The sequence below is a fragment of the Leucopleurus acutus genome (assembly GCF_964270905.1).
Source record: "Leucopleurus acutus genome assembly, chromosome: 2".
In the NCBI taxonomy this organism is placed as follows: domain Eukaryota; kingdom Metazoa; phylum Chordata; class Mammalia; order Artiodactyla; family Delphinidae; genus Leucopleurus; species Leucopleurus acutus.
This window is the reverse complement of record NC_139143.1, coordinates 69,139,513-69,164,005: the sequence shown is the minus strand read 5'-3', so window position 1 is coordinate 69,164,005 and position 24,493 is coordinate 69,139,513. Positions and strand designations below refer to the sequence as shown.

The 24,493-nt window shown below is 41.9% G+C and overlaps 1 protein-coding gene across 1 annotated transcript in view; it reads right to left on the bottom strand.

The window, feature by feature from the left end:
* Nucleotides 1-24,493, bottom strand: part of ADCY10 (adenylate cyclase 10) — an 89,653-nt gene that overhangs the window by 4,054 nt on the left and 61,106 nt on the right. Inside the window, exons 17-26 of the mRNA XM_082833529.1 lie at nt 19,908-19,977; nt 18,886-19,117; nt 16,880-16,987; nt 16,191-16,372; nt 12,497-12,653; nt 10,438-10,642; nt 10,263-10,359; nt 9,893-10,008; nt 8,946-9,063; nt 6,846-7,041 (exon numbers count right to left, since the gene is read on the bottom strand). Of these exons, the coding sequence (XP_082689655.1) occupies nt 6,846-7,041; nt 8,946-9,063; nt 9,893-10,008; nt 10,263-10,359; nt 10,438-10,642; nt 12,497-12,653; nt 16,191-16,372; nt 16,880-16,987; nt 18,886-19,117; nt 19,908-19,977 (1,481 nt within the window). The remainder of the gene's footprint in view (nt 1-6,845; nt 7,042-8,945; nt 9,064-9,892; nt 10,009-10,262; nt 10,360-10,437; nt 10,643-12,496; nt 12,654-16,190; nt 16,373-16,879; nt 16,988-18,885; nt 19,118-19,907; nt 19,978-24,493) is intronic.

Below are 24,493 nucleotides of genomic sequence, written 5' to 3'. Positions count from 1 at the left end.
CACTCTCTCACTTCATCCCAGCGGACCCTTCCCCCTCCCCATGTCCTCAAGTCCATTCTCTACGTCTGTGTCTTTATTCCAGTCCTGCCCTTAGGTTCATCAGAATCATTTTTTTTTTAGATTCCATATATATGTGTTAGCATATGGTATTTGTTTTTCTCTTTCTGACTTACTTCACTCTGTATGACAGAGTCTAGGTCCATCCACCTCATTACAAATAACTCACTTTCGTTTCTTTTTATGGCTGAGTAATATTCCATTGTATATATGTGCCACATCTTTATCCATTCATCTGTCGATGGACACTTAGGTTGCTTCCATGTCCTGGCTATTGTAAATAGTGCTGCAATGAACATTGTGGTACATGACTCTTTTTGAATCATGGTTTTCTCAGGGTATATGCCCAGTAGTGGGATTGCTGGTCGTTAGTTCTATTTTTAGTTTTTTAAGAAACCTCCATACTGTTCCCCATAGTGGCTGTATCAATTTACATTCCCACCAACAGTGCAACAGGGTTCCCTTTTCTCCACACCCTCTCCAGCATTTATTGTTTGTAGATTTTTTGATGATGGCCATTCTGACCGGTGTGAGGTGATACCTCACTGTAGTTTTGATTTGCGTTTCTCTAATGATTAGTGATGTTGAGCATCCTTTCATGTGTTTGTTGATAATCTGTATACCTTCTTGGAAGAAATGTCTCTTTAGGTCTTCTGCCCATTTTTGGATTGGGTTGTTTGTTTTTTTGATATTGAACTGCATGAGCTGCTTGTATATTTTGGAGATTAATCCTTTGTCAGTTGCTTTGTTTGCAAATATTTTCTCCTGTTCTGAGGGTTGTCTTTTTGTCTTGTTTATGGTTTCCTTTGCTGTGCAAAAGCTTTGAAGGTTCATTAGGCCCCATTTGTTTATTTTTGTTTCTATTTCCATTTCTCTAGGAGGTGGGTCAAAAAGGATCTTGCTGTGATTTATGTCATAGAGTGTTCTGCCTGTGTTTTCCTCTAAGAGTTTGATAGTTTCTGGTCTTACATTTAGGTCTTTAATCCATTTTGAATTTATTTTTGTGTATGGTGTTAGGAAGTGTTCTAATTTCATTCTTTAAATGTAGCTGTCCAGTTTTCTCAGCACCATTTATTGAAGAGGCTGTCATTTCTCCATTGTATATTCTTGCCTCCTTTGTCAAAGATAAGGTGACCATATGTGCGTGGGTTTATCTCTGGGCTTTCTATCCTGATCTGTATTTCTGTTTCTGTGCCAGTACCATACTGTCTTGATTACTGTAGCTTTGCAATATAGTCTGAAGTCAGGGAGCCTGATTCCTCCAGCTCTGTTTTTCTTTCTCAAGATTACTTTGGCAATTTGGGGTCTTTGGTGTTTCCATACAAATTGTGAAATTTTTTGTTCTAGTTCTGTGAAAAATGCCATTGGTAGTTTGATAGGAGTTGTATTGAATCTGTAGAGTGCTTTGGGTAGTATAGTCATTTTCACAATGTTGATTCTTCCAGTCCAAGAACATGGTATATCTTTCCATCTGTATCACCTTTAATTTCTTTCATCAGTGTCTTATAGTTTTCTGCATACAGGTATTTTGTCTCCTTAGGTAGGTTTATTCCTAGGTATTTTATTCTTTCTGTTGTAATGGTAAATGGGAGTGTTTCATTAATTTCTCTTTCAGATATTTTGTCATTAGTGTATAGGAATGAAAGAGATTTCTGTGCATTAATTTTGTATCCTGCTACTTTACCAAATTCATTGATTAGCTCTAGTAGTTTTCTGGTAGCATCTTTAGGATCCTCTATGTATAGTATCATATCATGTGCAAACAGTGACAGTTTTACTTCTTCTTTTCTGATTTGGATTCCTTTTATTTCTTTTTCTTCTCTAATTGCTGTGGCCAAAACGTCCAAAACTATGTTGAATAATAGTGGTGAGAGTGGGCAACCTTGTCTTGTTCCTGATCTTAGTGGAAATGGTTTCAATTTTTCACCATTGAGAATTATGATCCCTGGATCATTATGTAGTGTCCTCCTTTGTCTCTTGTAATAGTCTTTATTTTAAAGTCTATTTTGTCTGATATGAGAATTGCTACCCCAGCTTTCTTTTGATTTCCATTAGCATGGAATATCTTTTTCCATCCCCTCACTTTCAGTCTGTATGTGTCTCTAGGTCTGAAGTCGGTCTGTTGTAGACAGCATATATACGGGTCTTGTTTTTGTATCCATTCAGCCAGTGTATGTCTTTTAGTTGGAGCATTTAATCCATTTACATTTAAGGTAATTATCCATATGTATGTTCCTATTACCATTTTCTTAATTGTTTTGTTATTGTAGATCTTTTCCTTCTTTTGTGTTTCCTGCCTAGAGAAGTTCCTTTATCATTTGCTGTAAAGCTGGTTTGGTGGTGCTGAATTCTCTTAGCTTTTTCTTGTCTGTAAAGGTTTTAATTTCTCCATTGAATCTGAATGAGATCCTTGCTGGGTAGAGTAATCTTGGTTGTAGGGTTTTCCCTTTCACACTTTAAATATGCCCTGCCACTCCCTTCTGGCTTACATAGTTTCTGCTGAAAGATCAGCTGTTAAACTTATGGGGATTCCCTTGTATGTTATTTGTTGCTTTTCCCTTCCTGCTTTTAATATTTTTTCTTTGTATTTAAAATTTGGTGGCTTGATTAATATGTGTCTTGGCTTGTTTCTCCTTGGATTTATCCTGTTTGGGACTCTCTGTGCTTCCTGGACTTGATTGACTGTTTCCTTTCCCATATTAGGTGATTTATTCTGACCACGGCGTAGACAACTGTGGTAAAAATCTGGCTGGTATCTTGGATTTTTCTTTGCTGGGTGATTTATCCTGAGCAAGACCCCATCCCTTGAGCACCAGCTAAGGGAGTATTCAAATAAGCAGTTAAAATGCAGTGCAGGCAACATGGGAATGAGGATCCTCAGGGAGAACACAAAGCAGGAACTTCTTAATTTCTCCTGGAAGATGTGGAAGGGATGTGAGATGTGAAGGAAGAAGACATGGCCAGACAAACAATGTTGAAAGAAAGCAGATTATATATATAAAGGCGCTAGACAAGGGTGGATGGTTGTTGCAAGAATTAAAAATAGTTCTGAAAGTTTGAAGAGTAGATTTGGGTAAAGGGAGTTAAAGAAAATCTGGAGATGAAGCTGAAGTGACATGCAGATGTTCTATCTTGAAGGGCTCTTTTAAACGACATGATTCTTTTACATCAGATCTCACAAATTCAAATGCTGACAGAGCTGGTTAAGAAACATAAATAAGAGGCTGAATGTAGCAAGATAAGAAGCAGAGGGGATTATGTCATACTGAAGAGGGTATGCCCTAAATGTCACCCCTCATCAATTCCAGCCAGTAGCTGCCCTTTAGGATTGGGGCCTGGAGTCATCAGATGCTCCAATTTTTAAAACAAGAGTAAGAAATTCAGATTTTTTTTTTAATGTGAAAGTATCCCAGGGACTTCCCTGGTGGTCCAGTGGGAAAGAATCCACCTTACAATGCAGGGGATACGGGTTCAATCCCTGGTCAGGGAACTAAGATCCCACATGCTGTGGGGCAAATAAGCCCATGTGCCACAACTACTGAGCTCACATGCCTCACCTAGAGAGCCTGCGTGCCACAAACTACAGAGCCCATGTGCTCTGGAGCCTGAGCGCCACAACTAGAGAGAGAAGAACCCTCATGCCACAACTAGAGAGAAGCCCGTGTGCCGCAACGAAGAGCCCATGCACCACAACGAAAAGATCCCACATGCTGCAACTAAGACCCAACGCAGCCAAAAATAAATAAAATATCTTTAAAAGAAAAGAAAAATAAATCCCAATGTTTAAATACACCATTTCTGACTTAACCAATATTTTTGAAAGGCATATGCTTTTTATTTTCCCCTAGTTTTTTAAATACCATAAACCTGAGATCAACATCTTTATAGATAAATTTTTGTTTGCCATCTGATTATTTCCTTAGGTTAGTTCCTAGGAGGACAATTAAATGATGTGCATATTTTAAAGATATTCATGCATTTTGCCAGAATGCTCTCTAGAAAGTTTATGAGAGTCCTTCAGAGTATGAATGTGTCTTCTCTCATGTTTTTGCTAACTTGATGGTCAACAATACAATGTCTTTTTCTTTTATTGCGTTTACTTCAATTTCATAGAAATGGATTGAAACATTGAGTTTTCCTGACTAACCTGTTACATGTTTATTTTGTCTATCAATTATTTATTCACGAAATTAAACATCTACTGTGTGTAACCAAGCAGGACCCTATGGGGCCTTCTCGGGACAGACCGCTCCCCCCATGTCCTCTGCCTTCCTCTTGTCTGTAGAAAAGCTGTAGTCTCCCAGGCCCCCCCTGAGTCACAGAAGCCTGGCTCAAGAATGAATGATTGAAAAGATATGACCATGTAGTGACACAAATGGCAGTTGGGCCAGGAGCACTAGTAACAATTTAAACAGTACATCAGCCATATGGCAGTCACGGAATCTTTAGTTCCTCCATGAAGTAACTAGATAACACTACGTGTTGCACATTTCCGGAGCTGTTTTATAGATGTTAGAAGCTAACTACTTAATGACCATGAGATATAGCCCCCAGACCTACTGGAGCCTGAGGATTGATGACGTTAACCCCTGTGACACTGCCCTGTTACCTCAGCATCAATCAGTCAGAGAAATGTGTACAAGCTGATCACATACCCTGTGAATCTCCTCCCTCACCTTGCCTTTAAAAAATGCTTCCCTGAAACCTTTTGGGGAGTTTGGGTTTTTTGAGCATTAGCTGCCCCAGACTCCTTGTCTGGCACCTTACAGCAAATGCTGCACTTTCCTTCACCACACCTGGTGTCAGTAGATTAGCTTTGCTGCATGTGGGAGAACGAGCCCAAGTTTGGTTCAGTAACATGTGTAAAAGGCATTGCTCTGTGTACTGTGGGAGATACTAAGTTTGATTTTGTGTTCTTTTGTGTTCTTGTGTTCTTTCTACTCCCCACCTCTACCACTCCCTCTCATTCCTGGGCTTCCCAGCCCCATCCCCTTCTGGAACTCAAAGCACAAACTCCTTGAGTACAAAGACAACATTTTACACATCTTTGTTGTAATCCCAATAGCACCTGTTGTGTTTTTAACCTGTACTGTCTTTGGGATAGGTGAGTTTTATACTTTACTACTCATTAAATAAAGACGTGCTTTCTTTTAACCAGCTGCTAATTTATCTACCTGGATTTCCATATATCAGGTTGGCCAAAATTGTGGTACCCCTTTATTAGCACTGAATATTTAAAAGTGGTAATGACAGTCAACCCATATGTCATACGTAATGTGCCTGGTATTCGAAAGGAAAAAGAGAATGTTGGAATAAATTAAATCATATTTAAGATGGTAAAAATCTATTTTTTTAAAACAACATGAAGTTAAGCATGTTTTAAATCCCCCACAAGTAATTTTCTTAAGGAAAGACATTTGCTCCATCAAATTACGTGAAATAAATTACATAATACACATAATAATGACATAAGTCATATGTAATACATAATAATTACATAAAACAAAATGTTTTATATCACCAATTTCCATATACTGTGTGAGAACCAGAAGAATGTTTTATGAATCAGAAATATAAATACATGTTCTATGTCAAAGAGTACATACCTCCACGCAGTGATGACAGTGAACTTGTGTGTTTTTGGAGGCGGCGATTTAGTCAGCTGGTGTGAACAAATTGCAGGAAGAGATGCTGAGGTTGAGTGTGCTATGAGAGTGGTAGGGAGTGGGCTCCCACCTGGGCAAATTCAAGACTTTTCTATCCAGCAGCAGTGAAGAAGACCCAGCCCATAACAACGCCTCCGAAGATTAAATGAGCTACTATTCTTCCCTGGTCTCAAGATGCCTTGTTTTGAAACATTTTAACATCTCTGAAATAGGGATGTGCCTTAAAATTGTCAGCATCTAGATTCTGCCAACAACCTGAAGGAACCTGCAAGCAGGTTCTTCCCCAGATGAGAAAATACCTCAGCCAACACCTTGATTTTAGCCTTTAAGACCCTCAGCAGAGAACCCAGCCAAGCTCGTCCAGACTTTTGACTGCTAAGCCCGGAGATGAGAAAAGAAGTGCTGTCATTTAAGCTGTTAAGGTTGTGTACTTGGAGACCTAGCAGTAGAAAAGGAATTCACCTGCATTCAGTTTCTAAGAGAACAAGGCAAACACTTGTTAAGACGACCCTGGAGGTTCAGCCCTTCATTCTCTTAGGGGGGCTTGCCCATGCTGGGCTGTAGACTCTGGGAGGCAGGCACCAGGTTTAATTTGCTCACTCTTGTACCCCAACACATAGTACCAGGTCCTTACTACGTATCAGCTGAATGTTTTAAATTGCTGTGTGCGAAGATTTATCTACCAAGATGTTTATCACAGCAACAGCAATAAAGTACTACAGAAAAATTCTATCTAAGAATAGTTTGGCAATATCATCTAATAGTATATCTATAAGATAAAATACTAGGCTTCCCTTTAACTAGTGGTGCAGAAAACAATTTAACGGCAGGGAATTATTAATAAATATATCTTATTTAGTAGCAAGTTTAAAAAATGGAAATGCATGCACACACATGGAAGAAAACTTGGAAAGCGATATCTCAGTATGTATAAAGTGATTATCTCTGAGTAGTAAGGTTGTGGGCAATTTATATTCTAATTATGGGGAGGGAGTGGCCTTCAAAAACTTAAACTATGAAACACGTGTAACTTCTGTAATCAGAGAAAATAATTATCACAGGAGGTAGAGAAAAATCCATTTAAGGCATGACTTACCGGGGAAACCAGAGAAGAGGCCTTACCTTGAGCAGGTCAACTCCACTGTCCTGAGCATTCTCTGATTGTTCTTCAATTTGCTTTTGAAGGTAGAGAACTTGCCCTTCCATGTACCTACTGAGGCCTATGTAGTAAAGAGCTGCTGGGGTTCTTCTTGACACTAGACTTTTGGCTCTGTTGGAAAATATGTGAAAGTTGTCCCACTCCTGAAGTCTGGCATACCTGTATCACCACAGAAGAATAAGAAAAATCCCCATCACCCTTGGAATGGGCTGGTTTCCTGAAATGGGTCTCTCTAGAGGTGTAGCTCCTAGTACATTGGTCTCTGGAAGCCTGCCACTGGCCTATTCAGGGAAAATTATGTGATATGCAGCAAGGACAGAATAGAATTTTTTGATGATTTCAAATGAATATAATTGGGGGGAATACTTGGGCAATATTAGCTACCATTTAATTCTTTGGACTCTTTAAAGTGAGGGAATTTCCTGGAAGTCCAGTGATTAGGACTCCTCACTTTTACTACCAGGGGCCCGGGGTTCAATCCCTAGCCAGGGGACTAAGATCCCACAGGCTGCTCGGTGTGGCCAGGAAAAAAATGAAACAGATCAGGCACTTGGAGCTATAAATTCTGGGGCTTGAAGAAATTGCTCTGATTTCAGAGAGAGGTAGCCTGGGCTGATACTATTCAAGGTGTGGGCCACAGACAGGCATCATCAGTACCATCTGAGTGCTCTTAGAAATGCAAGCTCTCTGGTCCAACCCAGATCTACCGAATCAGACAGGCTCTGGGGATGGGGCCAGAAATCTGAGTTAACAAACTCTCCAGATGATTCCCATGCCCATAAAGTGGGAGCAGTATTGACCTAAGCTACAGCTGTTGCAAGAACGCTTCAGGTGAGGTAGCGTAGAATAAGAAATTAGGGTGATTTTTGGACTTTAGATTCCTTGAACTTTAACTCACAAAGGCAAATTAATTTGACTTTGAACTTTCACTTCTTTAGACTTTAGTTGGCCAGGGTAATTGATGTTTTGGATTTTAATTTCTCCCAATGAGTTTTATAATAAGAGGAGATTTCTATTCAAATTTGAAACTGCTCTAGTTTGTGGCACTTTACAGAGGAATGTCTTCGTATTATCATTTAAATCTCATCACAAACTCTTTAGATACTGGACAACATGACTGCGTATATAATTTGAGATGGGAAGTGGAATAGGGAATGACTTTCAGTCTTGGGGATGGCTGTGGAAGTAATTTATTTAATGTTCTGGAGCCTTACTGTCCATCTACTTCCTTGAAGCTAAAGCCATAGCTACAGGCTTATTGAGTTTAAAAAATGTAATGGGTTAAAGAGATTAAGCCTCAGGCTCAGTGGGTTAATGGAGATACAGGAAGCCTGCTTCTTCCACCCTCCTGAAGTTTCCTTCCATGTGAGGGAGCTCCACTGGTGCAAAGCTCCACATTTCTTTCCCTGCCTCACTCACTCCTCCAATGACGAGGGGTGACTTAGTAGGCTGGTGACTTTGGGACAGAAAGTAGGCAGGTGTAGCTCTCTTTCATCTTGAGAGCCAGTGAGACCCACGGGGAGCATGGTACTTCCTGCCTCAGTGGGGTGGGGAGGGGGTGGGGTTTTCTAGACCTGCCTGCTGCTGATGGGTAAGTCTAATCCTGGGGTTCAATATTAGGAAGCTCACTTGCCTGCAGGTACAAGCCATATCCTCCAACATCGGCTCTATTAACAATGACTATGATTCCATCTTGGGGGTGGGGAGGGGGTAAGCAGTGCTATTTATTAGTCTCCCTCAAACCCCCAACACTTCTCAGAAGCAAGTACGCTTTTCTTATTCATCTCTGTATTAATACTGCACGCTATGTACGCAATAGATGCTTGTTGCATTGAGTACAATTGAAGTGGCATCGCTTTACTGGCCTCAGCTGAGTGGGATGAACTAGGTGATCCCCAAGGTGTTTTTCAGTATAAATCTGCTCTGTCACTTTCAATCTGTCTTGGGTATAAATTAAAAGTACTTTCTCTTTCTTTTCTTTCCTTTTTTCAAATCTCATAGAACTCTTCCAGGATTCAACATTTTCAAATTTGGGAATTTAGTGGTATGCAACAGATTGTTACCAGATAGCTATACATGAGTAAAGTCCCAGGAGGATTCCATTTTGGAACTTCAGTATTCTGTTGTCTTCGTTTTGGTGTATGAATTCCAAACATTCTTCAAATGACCTATAAACAAAGCCTAAAAAAGAGAGAAACAGGAGAGCTTGGCTGGTAGATTAGGGGTGGAGGGGTATCGTCTTTCTGGCCTAACAGCTCCCAGGAGAATTTCCCACTGTGAGGACAGGCCTCGGTCTCTGATTATTTTATGAATCCAAAGGGTCCCACGGATTACAACAACCAGGTGACTGCACTGCCCTGTTTGCTGAGCCCCTGCTTTTGTGGAAGTTTATGTGTATAAGATACAAGTCCATAATATCAACTAGGCAGGAGTGGGGTTTAAACCAACCCTCCCTGCTTGAGCCCAAGGAATCAGCCTCAGTGCAGCCTGGGACTTCTCAGTCTTCGCGTTCACACTTCCCTTGCTGGCAGCAATATCCACATCCCTCGTTGAAAACATGACTGGGAAAAAGAATGCCCAGTTTGGCCCCTCTGGTTTAGTATGTACACTGAGGCCTGCCTACCTGGTGTAACATGAAGGCTATCAGGAAAGAACTTGTTTTCCAAATCACTAACAGCTGCCAGTGCCTGGAACCCTCACCTCACCATTACCAGCCCTACCCTTCATTTTCAAGCAGGAAGTCTCTAAGTCTATCCTGCTAAAAATTAAATGCCCTAGTAGAAGCCACATAGTAAGACCCTGTCGGTCACTATCACTTGTGTGACAAATGATCTGACGCTTTAACTGGCAGCTTAAATTCTAAATTCTCTTGCTTGTTGGTCCCTTGCAATCCTCGCACCTTCTAGCCAGAAACCCAGTGGTCTCAAAGCCCTAGCCCTGTCACCTGCCACACCACACCAATGCAAGTGTTATTCCCCCAGTTTCTTATAAATTCCAAGGCCATGCTCACCAGAATAAAGCATGATGTCCAGGCAGACAAAGTAGAAAAATGCCTTGCTGAAGATATGCTCTTCTGCTACAGAAAGATCCCACAGCCACCCCAGCACCTGGATCAGTTGCTTGTATCTATGGATAAGAAAAGGTGGTAGGATTAAAAAATAGTGTGTGCGGAGAGAAGGAAGTTCAGTCCTAGTCTCAGTCCTGCCCAGCCATTCAGGACCAAATACGATTCTTCAACAGACTTCAAACCCACTCCTAAATCTCAAGTTGGCTCTCTGTTCAAACTGTTCTTTCCTGGACCTCTCTATCGGGTGGCCAGAGTCAGGCCAAGTTGGCCTGTGCCTCTGGTCCTGGTTTGGAAAATGCCTTGAGATAAATACCTGTTTTTCAAGAAGAGGGATTTACAAAGCCAGCAGAGGACCAGATAGTGTTTGTTGGGATTATGAAGCAATGACCACATCTTGTGGGCTCGAGAGCCTGGGAAGAAAACAATTCCAGTATATTTCTGGGCATTACCTGTATCTGCAAGTTCTTTCCTGACCAACCAGGGCTTACCTAAGTCAATGGCCAAGTCCAGGTGACCCATTAGGAGCTTGATATAGCCAAGTGTATCGGCCACGTAGGTCATGATTTCAACGCCCTCGCGTTTCAGGGGGAGGTTGAAGATGTGCTCCATGGTCATGACCTCATATTTGAACCACACGCCCTGGTAGCCGGCTAGATGGTGGTACAGTGAATAGTCCAGGTAGGCCTTAATGATCTGAAATGGCAGCAGTGGAGGAGAAGAGGAGAGACCGGGCAAGACTGGGATGGAACCCGAAGCAGAAAGCCCAGGATATCACCAATCATCTGCCAGTAAACATGGATTTATTAAGCTTGGGAATGGAGCTGGACATTTGGCAAAACCATAGGCTTAGATACAGAAATTAAGCTGAGTTTCTGCCACCTATTTAATGCATGATCCAGGACAAGCTCAATGGCCCCTTTTGCCTACACAGGATCCTTAAACAAAATATATGAATTTTAACTTTTGTGAAAAATAAAAGCAATAGCTTATATGTGTGGATATATGACCGCATACCAAAAAGCCTGGAAGGATTCATTCCAAACTACCAAACAGGTAACTGTAAAAAGCAGTTATCTATTTGTTGCAGTTGGAGTAGAGATTTGAGGGACTTTTTACTTTAAGCATTTCTGTGAGGTTTAATTTATTGTTATAACAAGCATGTATTGCTTTTGTTGTTTAACAATAAAGGAAGGTTGGTTTGGTTTTGTTTGCTTTCAAAAATAATGTTAAGGACTCTAGTGTGTCATCAAAGCAGTGGACAAGAAGGCAGCTGGGGTTGGCAAGGTCACCAAGTCTTCCCAGAAAGCCCAGAAGGCTAAATGAATGTTATCCCCAATACCTGCCACCCCAGTCTTAACCAGTGGTGGAAGAACAGTCTTAAAACTGTTTGTTTCAACTGGCCATTTAAGTTTAATAGCAAAAGACTGGTTAATGATAACAATGCATAGTAAAACCTTCAGAAAGAAGGGAGAATGTTTTGTGGACCATTTGTTTTGTGTGTAGCAGTTTTTCAGGAAAAACAGTGAAAGAACTTGAAATGGGCCAAAACAAAAAAATTCAGTGGGTGTCCTGTCTAGCTCACTCATCAAGGTTATATCTCTGCCTTTCACTGCCTTTGGGAAACTGGTGATAATGTAAATGATTCTTTTTCATAGAAATAGAAATGTTCAGTGGAATACAAGTGATTCTATTCTTGCCCTGTGACTAGACTAGTTTTGTATACATTCATAAATTAAATTCCCCTGGGAACCAGTTGTAACATCTTACTAGTTCTCTCACTAACTTTAATGAGCTCAATAACATCTTTGATGGGTGTTCTTCTACTTTTACTTTTTTTTGGCCATGCTGTGCCCCTTGTGGGATTTTAGTTCCCGGACCAGCGATTGAACTCGGGCCCTCAGCAGTGAGAGCACGGAATCCTAACCTCTGGACTGCCAGGGAATGATTTTATCTTTTTAAAAGAATTATCCTGTTACATTTTCCTTTTTCACCCTCATTCTCTTACAAGTACAATGTGGAGTTTTCCAAGGGAGAGTTATGTGACATTACAAGGAAGTGAAAGTAGAAGCAGATTGAGAATGTAGCTGTCTTCTGTGAAGTCAGACATTAAGGTATTTGCAAAAATGTAATACAGGCCATTCTTCTCACAATTTTTTTTGTTTGGGGAAATAAAGTTTTTTTCAGTGAAAATGTTAATTATGTTCATATGTCATGGGTTTATTTTCTCTAAAAAATATTTCTGAAGTATCTCAGTTTTTGTTTCTTATATGACAGTATCAACAGATATACCCCATAAAAATATATGATCCCATATAAAAAATATAAATATATAAACCCATATAAAAAGCTATTTGAGGTCCTCAATTATTAGGAGTATAAGGGGATCCTGGGACCAAAGTGTTTGACAACTGCTAGCCTCAGCGGAACAATCTAGTCTGGAAGGTTTTTATTAAATCTTCATGATTTTGAATTTTGATTGGCTTTCACTAGGCTTTTCTCTCCAAATGAGATTCAGAAACGTAAAAAGCAGCTACAAAAATACCCTACCTGGAAATCATCTTGAGTTTCCAGGGCAGTATTCACTTGCATCAGAGCTGCCAGGTGGCAATAATACTTGTAGTGAAAAAAATAATTTAAGCTATAGATCTGCCACAGTAAGGAGAAGCAAGTGGTTTGCTGGTAAAGTTGCGCCAGCCTCTTCTTCCTATTAGATAAAGTACACACATGGGACATAAGAAGAAGGTATCGCCACCAGCATGCCTGAGGGAAGCGCAGGGGCAGAGTCCTCACTACTGGCTTGGGGGTCAAAACAGACTTGAGTTTGAGGCCTGTTTCCTTTACGTGGAAATTAACATGCACGTTAATTTTCTTTTTTTTTCAGTTTCAGCACATAGTATTTTTTTTATTGACACATAGTTGATTTACAATGTTGTGTTAATTTCTGCTGTACAGCAAAGTGATTCCGTTATACATATGTATATTGATACATTAGTTTTTAAAAATATTCTTTTCCATTATGGTTTATCACAGGATATTGAATATAGTTCCTCCTGCTATACAGTAGGATCTTGTTGTACATGTGCATGAATCTTTATGAAGCACAATTTTTCCACCGGACAATGGGGACCATAATACCTACTTTGTGATGATTAATTAAGGTAATTGATGTAACTCACCTGTCCCCTGTCAGTTCACTGCCATTTAAATGAAATTATTTAAAAAGCACATTTATATCATTTTATCACATTTGAGACTGATGACAACCCCGTAAGAAAGGAAGGAATAATTAACCCCATTTTACATGAGCAGAAGGTGAGACTCAGACAGGTTAAGTAATTAAGTCAAAGTCACATAGCTAGAATGTGACGGTGCCAGGACTCCAGCCTTGGCCACCTCCAGCCCGGCCAGTCCAGTGTGTCATTTCCTCTGTTACACATGGTTGTCAGGAACTAGGTCTCAGCTCAACAAAGGAAATGAGCCTTTTAAACAATCCCATTCTGCTGTGGTCTGAATGCATCCCCCAAAATTCATAAGTTGAATTCTAACTCCCCAAAGTGACAGTAATAGTAGGTGGGGTCTTTAGGACATGATAAGGTCATGAGGGTGGAGCCTTCATGACTGGGATTAGAGCTCTTATAAAAGAGACTCCACAGAGTTCCCGGTCCCTTTCCACCATGTGAGGATACGAGAAGAAGCCTGTGACCCTGAAGAGGGCCCTGGCCCAGCCACGCTGGCACTAGGACCTCAGACTTCCAGCCTCCAGAACCGTGAGCAATACACTTCTGCTGTTAATAAGCCACCCGGCCTGTGGTAATTTGTCACAGCAGTCCAAACAGACTAAAACACATTCTGACAACGGAGTGGAATGTCGCCGGAGATGGTGAACTTCCTGTGCTGGAATTATTCAAGGGAAGGATGGCTGACCACATACCGAGAATGTTTGGGGTCTCAGCCTCAGCATCCACAAGTCATTTAACTGGTAAAGTAGTCCCCAATCTTCTCTATTTGTGATAAAAATGGGATCCTAAATTGGCTGCAATATTAGTAATTTAACAAAGCCAAGAAAACAAAATATAACTAGAAATAACTATCAAAAAACAGATTTTAGGGCTTCCCTGGTGGCGCAGTGGTTGAGAGTCCGCCTGCCGATGCAAGGGACGCGGGTTCCTGCCCCGGTCAGGGAGGATCCCACGTGCCGCGGAGCGGCTGGGCTCGTGAGCCATGGCCGCTGAGCCTGCGCCTCTGGAGCCTGTGCTCCACAACGAGAGAGGCCACAGCAGTGAGAGGCCCGCGTACCGCAAAAAAAAAAAAAAAAGCAGATTTTAAATAAAGATGAGAAGAAAGGAAGATATCCTACTAGAGATTCTTAAAGAAGAATTCCAGGTACTTTCAGTTTAGACATTGATGACATTCATTCTTTGTGGAAATTATTTTTTAAAGTTTCTAAGGAAACATGGACAAAGTAAAATCCCTTATAACATAGGGAGTTCATGAAGCTGTAGAAATTCTGACATTAAGTATTGTTTCTTTTTTTCTTTTTCTGTTTTTTTTTTTTTGCGGTACGCAGGCCTCTCACTCTTGTGGCCTCTCCCGTTGCGGAGCACAGGCTCCAGACGCGCAGGCTCAGCAGCCATGGCTCACGGGCCCAGCCGCTCCGCGGCACATGGGATCCTCCTGGACCGGGGCACGAACCCGTGTCCCCAGCATCGGCAGGCGGACTCTCAACCACTGCGCCACCAGGGAAGTCCCTAAATATTGTTTCTTAACGTCCTTATTTTTGAGATGAGAACCTTTTGACTGGATAGCATTTTAAGCCAATTGTTCTGTAGTTTCTTCCTGATCATCACTTTTTCACCTTCTCCTCTTGTGCAGGTACTTCTTATTCCTTTTACAAAATGTGGCTGTACATTAGGCTTGTCAGATTTAGGGAATGAAAATATGGGATGCCAAGTTAAATCTGAATTTCAAAACAATTCTTTTAGAATGCATATGTCCTAAATATCTTGTGTGATATAAGGTGTACTAAAAAAAAAATCATTTATTATTGATCTGAACTTTAAATTCAACTAGGCATCCTTTATTTCATCTGGCAACCCTCCGTGTGAACCCAAACTCCAATTCTCTCTTACCTCTCCGAGAGATCTCTGCTGAACTTCTCCCCGCCCCTCCCCCTCCTGGTGTCTCCTGAAGCAGCAGGCTTAGATTCTCCAGAAGCCTGTCCCCAGCCTGCAAAGGAGCTCAGCTGCACCTCATTTCCATCCCAGCCTCCCCCATAGTCAAGGGAACACTTTCAGGAAACCGGGGAAGGCAGTTTTTGGTGGGATTGCCAAAGAATTGCAGCAATTTGCCCATAGAAATAGATACTTGTATCTCAGGCAGAGCCTGTGGGAATATTGCAGCTGGCCTCTCCCAAGATGGAAGAGATCTACTGCCAGCTCTCCAGATCCCCAACTAGGTGGCATTTCTCTTGGTATGAATTGCTAGGTAGGGGGAATACATTTTTAAAACTTTTATTGTGGAACATTTCAAACATGCACACACAGTAAAACAGGAAAATATAAGGAGCCACATGTACCCAGCATCCAGCTTCAGCAACTATCAACATTCTTATTACGTCTGTCCTTCTACTCTGTTTCCTTCTCCTACCCCACCTCATTATTTTTTGTAGTTCTTTTATAGATAAAATTTACGTACATTGAAATGTACATATCTTAATGGTATAATCTTGACCGATGGATACCCCATGTAACCCACGTATCTATATAGAGTTAAAAAATGGGTGGGCTGTTGTGTCTTTTGGCAGATGTCTTCAGGACCTGCCATTTTTTGGGGGGGGGGCAGGGACAATACCCACGGTTTTAGCACTGAATTGGAAGAGGACTTGTGACTGAGGCTCTAGGAACAGGTGGTGCAGATTCCCATTGGAACATGGATGGCCAGAGGGGTTCGTGGGTAAGATGAGTGGGGAAGGGCACTGGAGCTCACCTTGCAAAGGACTCCCTTAAGGTTTTGTCACCTGAACTCCCTTTGGCAAAAGCTGCCTGTTAAGTTGTTCCGAGGCAACCCAGCCCTGGCCTGGGAGCCCCGCTCCCACACATCCCCTCCCACACCAGCGAGCCACCAGGACTCCTTGCGCCCGCTAGAGACCCAGGCTTTGGGGGCTGACTGTTGGACTATGTGTAGGTCTCTCTCCTCTGGGGAGTGAGATGAGACACCCAGCTCTCCCCAGCTCCTTCCTTACCCTGGAGGTGAGCTCTCTTGGGCCTGCTGATTCTGATTCACATAATGAAAGTGTCTGTTTTTTTCAACATGAATCTGGAGAAACAAGGAGATTAAGTTGTAAGGAAAGATTCGATTGAGGAGCTTCAAGGCCTTCCTCAGCATTTTCCTGGCAAGCACCATCTGGCCCATGTTGAAACAGACCTACAAGGAGAAGAAAGGGGAAGAAAGGAAAAGAAGAAAAGCAGTGATTCTAGGCTTGGTTGGTATGTTCCAAAAATACATAGTTAAGGACTCTTATCCAAAAAAGGTCAGTTAAGGCCCAGGAACAAGATCTCCCAGGGCCTGGCATAATCGGAAATGTTTCTTAGATGTATCTGTGGAAGGATGGTTGAATGACTAGGACTTTGCATCCTCATTGTTCATCATCTACCTCTGAGAAAATGTTTACCCATTCCTGTCCATTTTGGGAGGTTGTTAGAAAAACATTTCATAAAGCTGTCAACCGAGAGGCTAAAGAAGATCTTGCTGCAGACAAGTGATGGTGAGGAGGTTTGAGGCCCGGGGCCTGGGGTTCTGGAGTCTTGGGAAAGATCTGTGGCAGAGGATGGGAGGAGGATGTAGAAAGTATAGGGATGACTTCTACCACTTCTTCTACGTAAAGCCCCAGTGATAAAGAACAGATGAACCGCGTTTCTAATGGTTTCTTACCTGACCTTTGAGGGTAAAAAAGGTAGTCCACTCAAAAGTCTTACTCCAAGATTTTTCCTTCTTGAGAATTTTCAGCAACCTCTCTCCCTCATTCAAATATATGTAAGCCTGCAACCAGCACAAGGAGTAGAAGGTATTGAGTCATCAGGGATTGGGACCAAGGAGGGGCCATTGCCCCAGACTCTACTGAAGGAAGAGAAACAGGACCACCCAGCTCCCACCTCCATCTCTTCCTTCAGCTCCTGACCAGAGTCCTTCAAACTCTAGACAGAAAGGGTGGGGAAAGTTCCTGCTGAAGATATGGGTCAGCTTCATGTTCCTCTTGATCTACTGAATCTCATTCTAGAGGATGAATCTAGAAACCTCCTCCTTTCCTCATGTTGTCATGTGAGTCACCTTACCTGAAGTTTTCCCCAGGGCAGTTTCCCTCTTTGAGTAATTCCATCGCCAACCTCCCTATTTCCAATAGTGTACTCATGGCTCCTGAGAGCATCCTCACATCTATGACAAGCCAGTCTCTACTTTTGGAATGGGTTAGGAGCCACTCCCATTTCTTTTGCCAGGGCCATCGTTGGGAAGTGGAAGAGGAAGGTAAGGCCCTGAGCAACCTTCCTCCCTTCGTCTTCAACGTCCTATGAAATCGTGAAGAGAGTCTTGGCACTTGTAAACACCAAGGCAAGGTCAGACTTGAAGAGTAAAATAAGGTGGGGCACTGTCCCCAAATCTCATGCAGCCTAAGGCGTAGGTGTTGGATGCAGAAAGAGGGAGACAAGGTTTCTTCGCTGGGAGACGGGGAAGCAAATGGCACCTTTTGGGACCCTGCACTGGGGCTCTGCTTCCAGTCATTGTTTTCCTGAGCATTTGTCACTCCCTGGATAATGAGATGAGGGTGAGCACAGGTTTAGCAAGTTAGCCCCCAAGGCTGCCTAAACCTTCTCTTCCTGGTACTCACTGGCCGCATCACTGCCTTCTTCACCTATGTGTATAAAATATGCACAGGAGCCTTTTGTTCATAAATATTTGAGAGAACCACAGCTTACTGACATTTTTAATGGTTTAATTTTAAAATTTTATATAAATCTAAGGTGTGGAGTTTAATTAGGTCACAAATATGAAATCTGAAACCGTCCACAAGTGCAGGCATAAAGGGTGGCAGCCATGGCTACTCGGGTGTGGGAGGCTCTGCCCAGAAAGGCATTTCCTCAAGTGAGTTCGTGGAAGCTTAGTCAGCCAGCTGCTCTATGAAAAGTGGTCTAAGGTCAAATAAGTTTGAGAGAAAAACTATGTCTCAGTCCTAGCCCAACCCTCTGGGAGATTTCTATGGGTCTAGGCGTATTAAGGCCCTGAAATATTGTAGTACAAAAATCTATTTAGCTTTATTCAGCTCAGCGCTTCCCAACTTACTTAACAATAAATTCTTCTATTTCATCATATGTATCAAATCCCCACATTTCTAAGGGCATATTGCCCTGGAAGGTTATTTACAATTATCCTAGAGAAATAGTCACTAGGGCTTTGGTGGCCTAAAGGTATGTATGATAATTTAGCACAAGTTACATGAAGACCAAAGTGAGCGAGCCCCTTCAGGGATCACAAGACTAAAACTAGATTTCTGCTTATTCAAAGACCTACAGGTATTTGTGCTGACAGATACTTGGGGAAGACGGAGAGCAAATGCGGCTGGGACATTACTGAGGAAGACACTACTGAAACTGAAGAGTTGAAACCAGGGTCCCATGTAGGTAGACAGTTCAAAGCAAGTTTCTAATGACGGCAGTATTTTAAATGATGTATAATGGTAGCTGTGGTTTGTTCTGACTTTTTCACAATCTCAGCTCATTTCCTTTCTGAGCAATTTGATTTTCAAAGAAGGGGGTGCTGCTCAGAATCAAGAACATGAAGTAATAATAATAATAAAAAAAAAAAAGCACTAGAGCTTTCTTTCTGGTCCTGTGGGCTGTAGGTCTGTCTCAAAGGTGGAGGGGATCTGGGCAGAAACACCTTACCATATAATTATCACCCAAGATGAGATAAGCAGACGCAAGTTCTAGGAAGTAATATAAGGCTTTGTTGTTTTCTCCCAAAGCCAGAAAATGGTGAGCCAGAGGCATGATGACAATCTCTAAGATTTCCTCACACTGGCAAGATTCCAGAGGGATGATGTCATTCTCAGATGTCCTCATCTTTGATATAATGATGTCAAAGAAACTCAAGATCTTTTCTCTTATTTCTTCAGAACTGTCCAAATGCAGAAATAAATAGGAGTAATAATTTGTAGATATAGTATAGTGTTTGAGATGAAGATATCTTCAAAAACAAAACAGCAAGATAAGAAAATCTAATGTAGATTTCTTCCACTTGGTGGTGGTTTTAGCATCTGTAAAACAACTCAGGAAGTGTGCATCAGATACTATTATCTAGGTACTTCAAAGAGGAGCTACAGGGACTTCCCTGATGGCACAGTGGTTAAGACTCTGCACTCCTATTGCAGGGGGTCCGGTTTCGATCCCTGACCAGGAAGCTAGATCCCACATGCATGCATGCTGCAACTAAGGAGCTGGTGAGCCATAACTAAGGAGCCCACCTGTCACAACTAAGGAGCCTATATGCTGCAACTACTGAGCCCATGTGCTCTGGAGCCTGTGTGCCACAACTAGAGAGAAGCCCGCACACCACAACGAAGAGCCTGCTTGCCTCAACAAAAGATCCCGCATGCCACAACTGAGGAGCCCGCCTGCCGTAACTAAGACCCAGCGCAACGAAATATGTAAATAAATATTTAAAACAAAACAAAACAAAAAAACCCAAAGAGGAGCTACAGCAGAGGATATGGGGGAGGGGGTCTGTCCTGGGAAGGGCCCATAGGTTCCCGCTCCATTACATAACTACTGACCAAACTCACCACACACACCCTCTGATTTGTGCCTAAAAGACCCAGAGTACTGGCCAGACAAGTGATTCTAACAGTGTTCTGAATTTAATGCCAGTTGTTCAGCTCTACCTCCTAAACAATTACAGAAGCCTGTACCTGAGATTTTCAGAAAATATTGCAGATCTCTTAGAAGTCTCTATTCTGGAAAAGGTGATCTCTTCTTCAGCTGGAAAATAAACAAACAAGTGAGTTGTATGGGTCACTGAAATGTTCATGTGGCAGAGATGTCCGGTGTCCGCTGAAGCTTCCTGTTCCCCTTCCACGACAAAGTTGTTGTTGCCCAGCCAGGATCTACATTTTCCAGTCCCCAATGCATCTTGAGTGAACACATGTGTTTACTTTGAAAATGGGATTCCATCAGAAGTAATATGTCACCTCTGAATTGAGATGGTTAGATATCTTCACTACCTTCTCCTTCCACAGGAAAACAAATTAACTGTGGGGATCTAAGGGATAGCAAATCTACAACATAGTCAGGGAGGCTGGGTCCCTGACTGACTGTGTTCAAGGCTATTGGACAACATTCTCATTGGATCATTACCTGGGCAGAAAAAAACCTGTCATTCGACGGTGTTAACCCACTGAAATGCTGGGGTTTGTTTTAGATGATAACATTATCCTAACTAATTTACCCTGCAGTAATTCAAACTATGAATTAATGATGCTGAAGAAAGCGATGTCAGCTTCTAATGGAGAAATACAGACAATTAATGGAATACCCCAAAGGGCGAACTTAAGGGCTGAGAGCCTTGAATTTGAAACCTTCAGTCTATCTAGACTTCAGTAGGTTAGAAAATTCCATAATGATCTTAAAACAGAAAACAAATGAGGATTGTTGAAATCTAGCCACTTCTCCATTCAGGGAGAAGGAAGAATCCTAAAGAGGGGAAGGGACTTGTCTCAGATCATATATCTGTTCGTGATGGAAGTCTCCTGACTCCAAGGTGAATGCATGACTCCACAGATCTTTTAATTTACAAAATTCAGTTTCAGCATCTATTGATACTTACCACCTTCTTCTGAAAGCTTTCTGTGCCCTTGCCCCATAGAATTAGTGCCTCAACTTGTGTGTGCCCATTGACCCCATGCAGACCTCTATCATCATCCTTTATCACACTGTATAAGGATTAATTTGCCCACCTCTCCTAGTCTGCTGTCTAGTTTATCTCTAGTAGACTAGAGGCTGAATAAATTGAATTATGCCTTTATCCTCCTATTCCTCTAAAACTTTCTTGTCAGGGTTACCAGTGACAACCAAGTTGCCAAATCCAAAGGTTACATCTTTGTCTGCATCTTATTACACCTCTTGGCAGCATGTTCGATAATTGACCACTCCCTTTTTTTCACCGGCTTTCATAATACCCATTCCCTTGTTTCCCTCCCTCATAGGCTGCTCGCTTTACTGGCTCCTACTCCTCTATCAATGTTCCAAATTTTGGTAAGCCTCAGTTTGACTGTGGGCTCTTTCCTCCATCCAAATTTCTCCCTAGATAATTTCACCTGCCCATGACTTTAAATTCTACCCATATGACAATGACTTTTGGTTTTCCATCTTTAAGACCTGACATCAACCCTTACCTACCGACTCATACATCCAAGTGTCTCCTTGGCAGCTACCACGTGGATGCCTAATTGCAAAATTAAAATGATCTAAACAGAACTCTTGAATCTCTTTTCCATAAACCTACATCCACCAACGTTTCGCCTGTCTTAGTAAGCATCACTGCCGTATTCATTTCTCAAGGCATCACTGCCATATTCATCTCCTCAAGGCAAAAACCTAGACAACGTCCTTGATTCTTTTCTTTCCCTCACCCCTATCCCCATTCAGTCCATCAGAAAGTCCCATTATGTCTACTCCAATACATATCTGAATCCATCTTCTTCTGTCAATCTTCTCTAGAGCACCACCCTAGTCCATCACCAAATTTCATCTAGACAAGTGTGAAAAACTGATCTCCCTCCTATTCCTATCCTCTTCAATCTGTTTTCTAAAATGAAGGCAAAGTAAGTTTTTAAAAACATGATTCAGGACTTCCCTGGCAGCGCAGTAATTAAGAATCCACCTGCCAATGCAGGGGACACGGGTTCGAGCCCTGGTCCAGGAAGATCCTACATGCCGTAGAGCAACTAAGCCCATGTCACAACTACTGAGCCTGAGCTCTAGACCCCATGCTCCACAACAAGAGAAGCCACCGCAATGAGAGAAGCCACTGCAATGAGAAGCCCACGCACCGCAATGAAGAGTAGCCCCCCTCGCCACAACTAGAAACAAAAAAACAAACAAACAAAAAAGCCCATGCACAGCAATGAAGACCCAATGCAGCCAAAAATAAATAAATGAAATAATAATTTAAAAAAAATGATTCAGATCTCAGTGGCAGAAACTGCTTGTTTCCTATCTCAACTTCCATTGTCCCTTTTCTCCTTAGTAATAGAACTCAATTTTACTTGGGGAAGCTACATTTTCCAACCTCCCTTGCAACTGGATATATAGCCATGTGACTATTGTATTGTATTGTATTGGTCCTTGAGATATAAGGGGAGTATTGGGTAGGAAGAATTCTAGAAAACTACTGAAAAAGGAAGGGGTATCCCTTTCATTTTTTGGTTTCTTTTCTCCTCCTTCTAGTGTTAAATGTGAACATGATGGCTGGAACTCCAGCTACTATTTTGAACCAAGGATCTCTGCTGATCATGAAGACACCAAACCAGTCCCAGTGATGAGACAAGCATTTTACATAGAGAGAAATACATTTAATAATAAATTTAAGCCACTCTAGCTGGGTCCTTGTTATATGCAGCCAATACTAATTCTAATCAATACTTTTCTAATGTGTTCTAATCCATTTGGAATAAAATTCAGAATATTTCTCAAGGCCTCCAAGTCCCCTTGATGCTTCTATTAATGAATTTGTTTATTGTCTATCAGCCTCTATTAAAATTCAATATATGAGAATAGACTCGGCTGCCATTTTCACCACTATATCCCCAATGCCTAGATCACTGCCTGACACATAATAGATACTCAATAAATGTGTGTTTTTTTGGGGAAAAAAATCAATGATTAAAAATAAAATGCTGGGCTCCCCTGGTGGTGCAGTGGTTGAGAGTCCGCCTGCCGATGCAGGGGACACGGGTCCGGGAAGATCCCACATGCCGCGGAGCGGCTGGGCCCGTGAGCCATGGCCGCTGAGCCTGCGCGTCCGGAGCCTGTGCTCCACAGCGGGAGAGGCCACAACAGTGAGAGGCCCGCGTACCGCAAAAAAAATAAATAAATAAAAAATAAAATGCTATTCCTTCTTCAACATCCTATATGTTTTGTTTTATATTTCAAATTGTAATAGTGATAGAATGAGATGTGGCAAAAAGCAATATTGGCTAAATAAAGCAAATAAAGTCAGGACATGTAAGCTATGATTTTTGTCGTATCATTCAACCCTTGGGTGAATCATATTATTTTTAGGTCTCAATTTTCTTCATTTATGAAGGAAATACATTAAAAGTTCCCTACTTCAAAGAGGATCTGTAAAAATCAAAAGAAAAGAAATATACGGAGTGCTTGTAGGTTCTCAGAAGAAAGGAGAAAAGCAAAGATAGTACTTACTCACCTGTGGTTTCAAAGACTCAGAAATAAGACTTCACGTTCAAGATGAAAAACTGACCTCTTTTATTTATCTCCTGACCTCCAGGTCCAGCACATTTTACCCCATTAAAACAAGAATAAAATAATTTTTAAAAGCATAAACTCACAATATACAGAATGGAAGGGGTCAATTCCTATCTTAGGGCCATGACCCTGGCCCTCCCCTCTGCCTAGAATGCTCTTCCCCAGCCATCCATACAATAAAATCCCTCACTTCCTTTGCCTTTCCATGAATCTTACCTCTCACTGAGGGCTACCCTAACGACTCTGCACCCCTCATCTCCCTTGCCCTACCCAACATTCTTTTCTGGTTTTCTCCTTGGGATCACTTATACATACTACAGAATTTACTTCTTTGTTAATGTATTCTCTCCATTGTCTGCTTCTCCCCAACAGAATGCTGTTTTGTTCCCTGATGCATCTAAGGTGCCTAGAGCACTGTCTGACACATATCAGAAACCCAATAAGTATTCGATGAATGAGTAAATGAAACATTAAATGAGATTTCAGCACATGTCAAGAAGATCAAGGAATGAGAGGAGTGCTCCCTGAAGAATTAGATGGAGCAAGTGGAACGAAAGAGCCCAGGAGGGAGCCCATGGGCTGTTGATCCTTGGAATGGATCAAGAGTCAGATAAGTTTTTAGGAAGGACATGAGGATTGATAGAGAATTGAAAAGAAAATCAACTTCCTCACTATCTGATTCATAGCTAATGCTGTGTCCTTGAACCTCTTATGATATGTCCTTCTCCAACCTTTTTTTTTTTTTTGCGGTATGCGGGCCTTCTCACTGTTGTGGCCTCTCCCGTTGCAGAGCACAGGCTCTGAATGCGCAGGCTCAGTGGCCATGGCTCACAGGTCTAACCACTCCGCAGCATGTGGGATCTTCCTGGACTGGGGCACGAACCCGTGTCCCCTGCATCGGCAGGCAGACTCTCAACCACTGCGCCACCAGGGAAGCCCCTCCAGCATTTCTTAAAAGCATACCTCATGGACTTCCCTGGTGGTACAGTGGTTAAGAATCTGCCTGCCAATG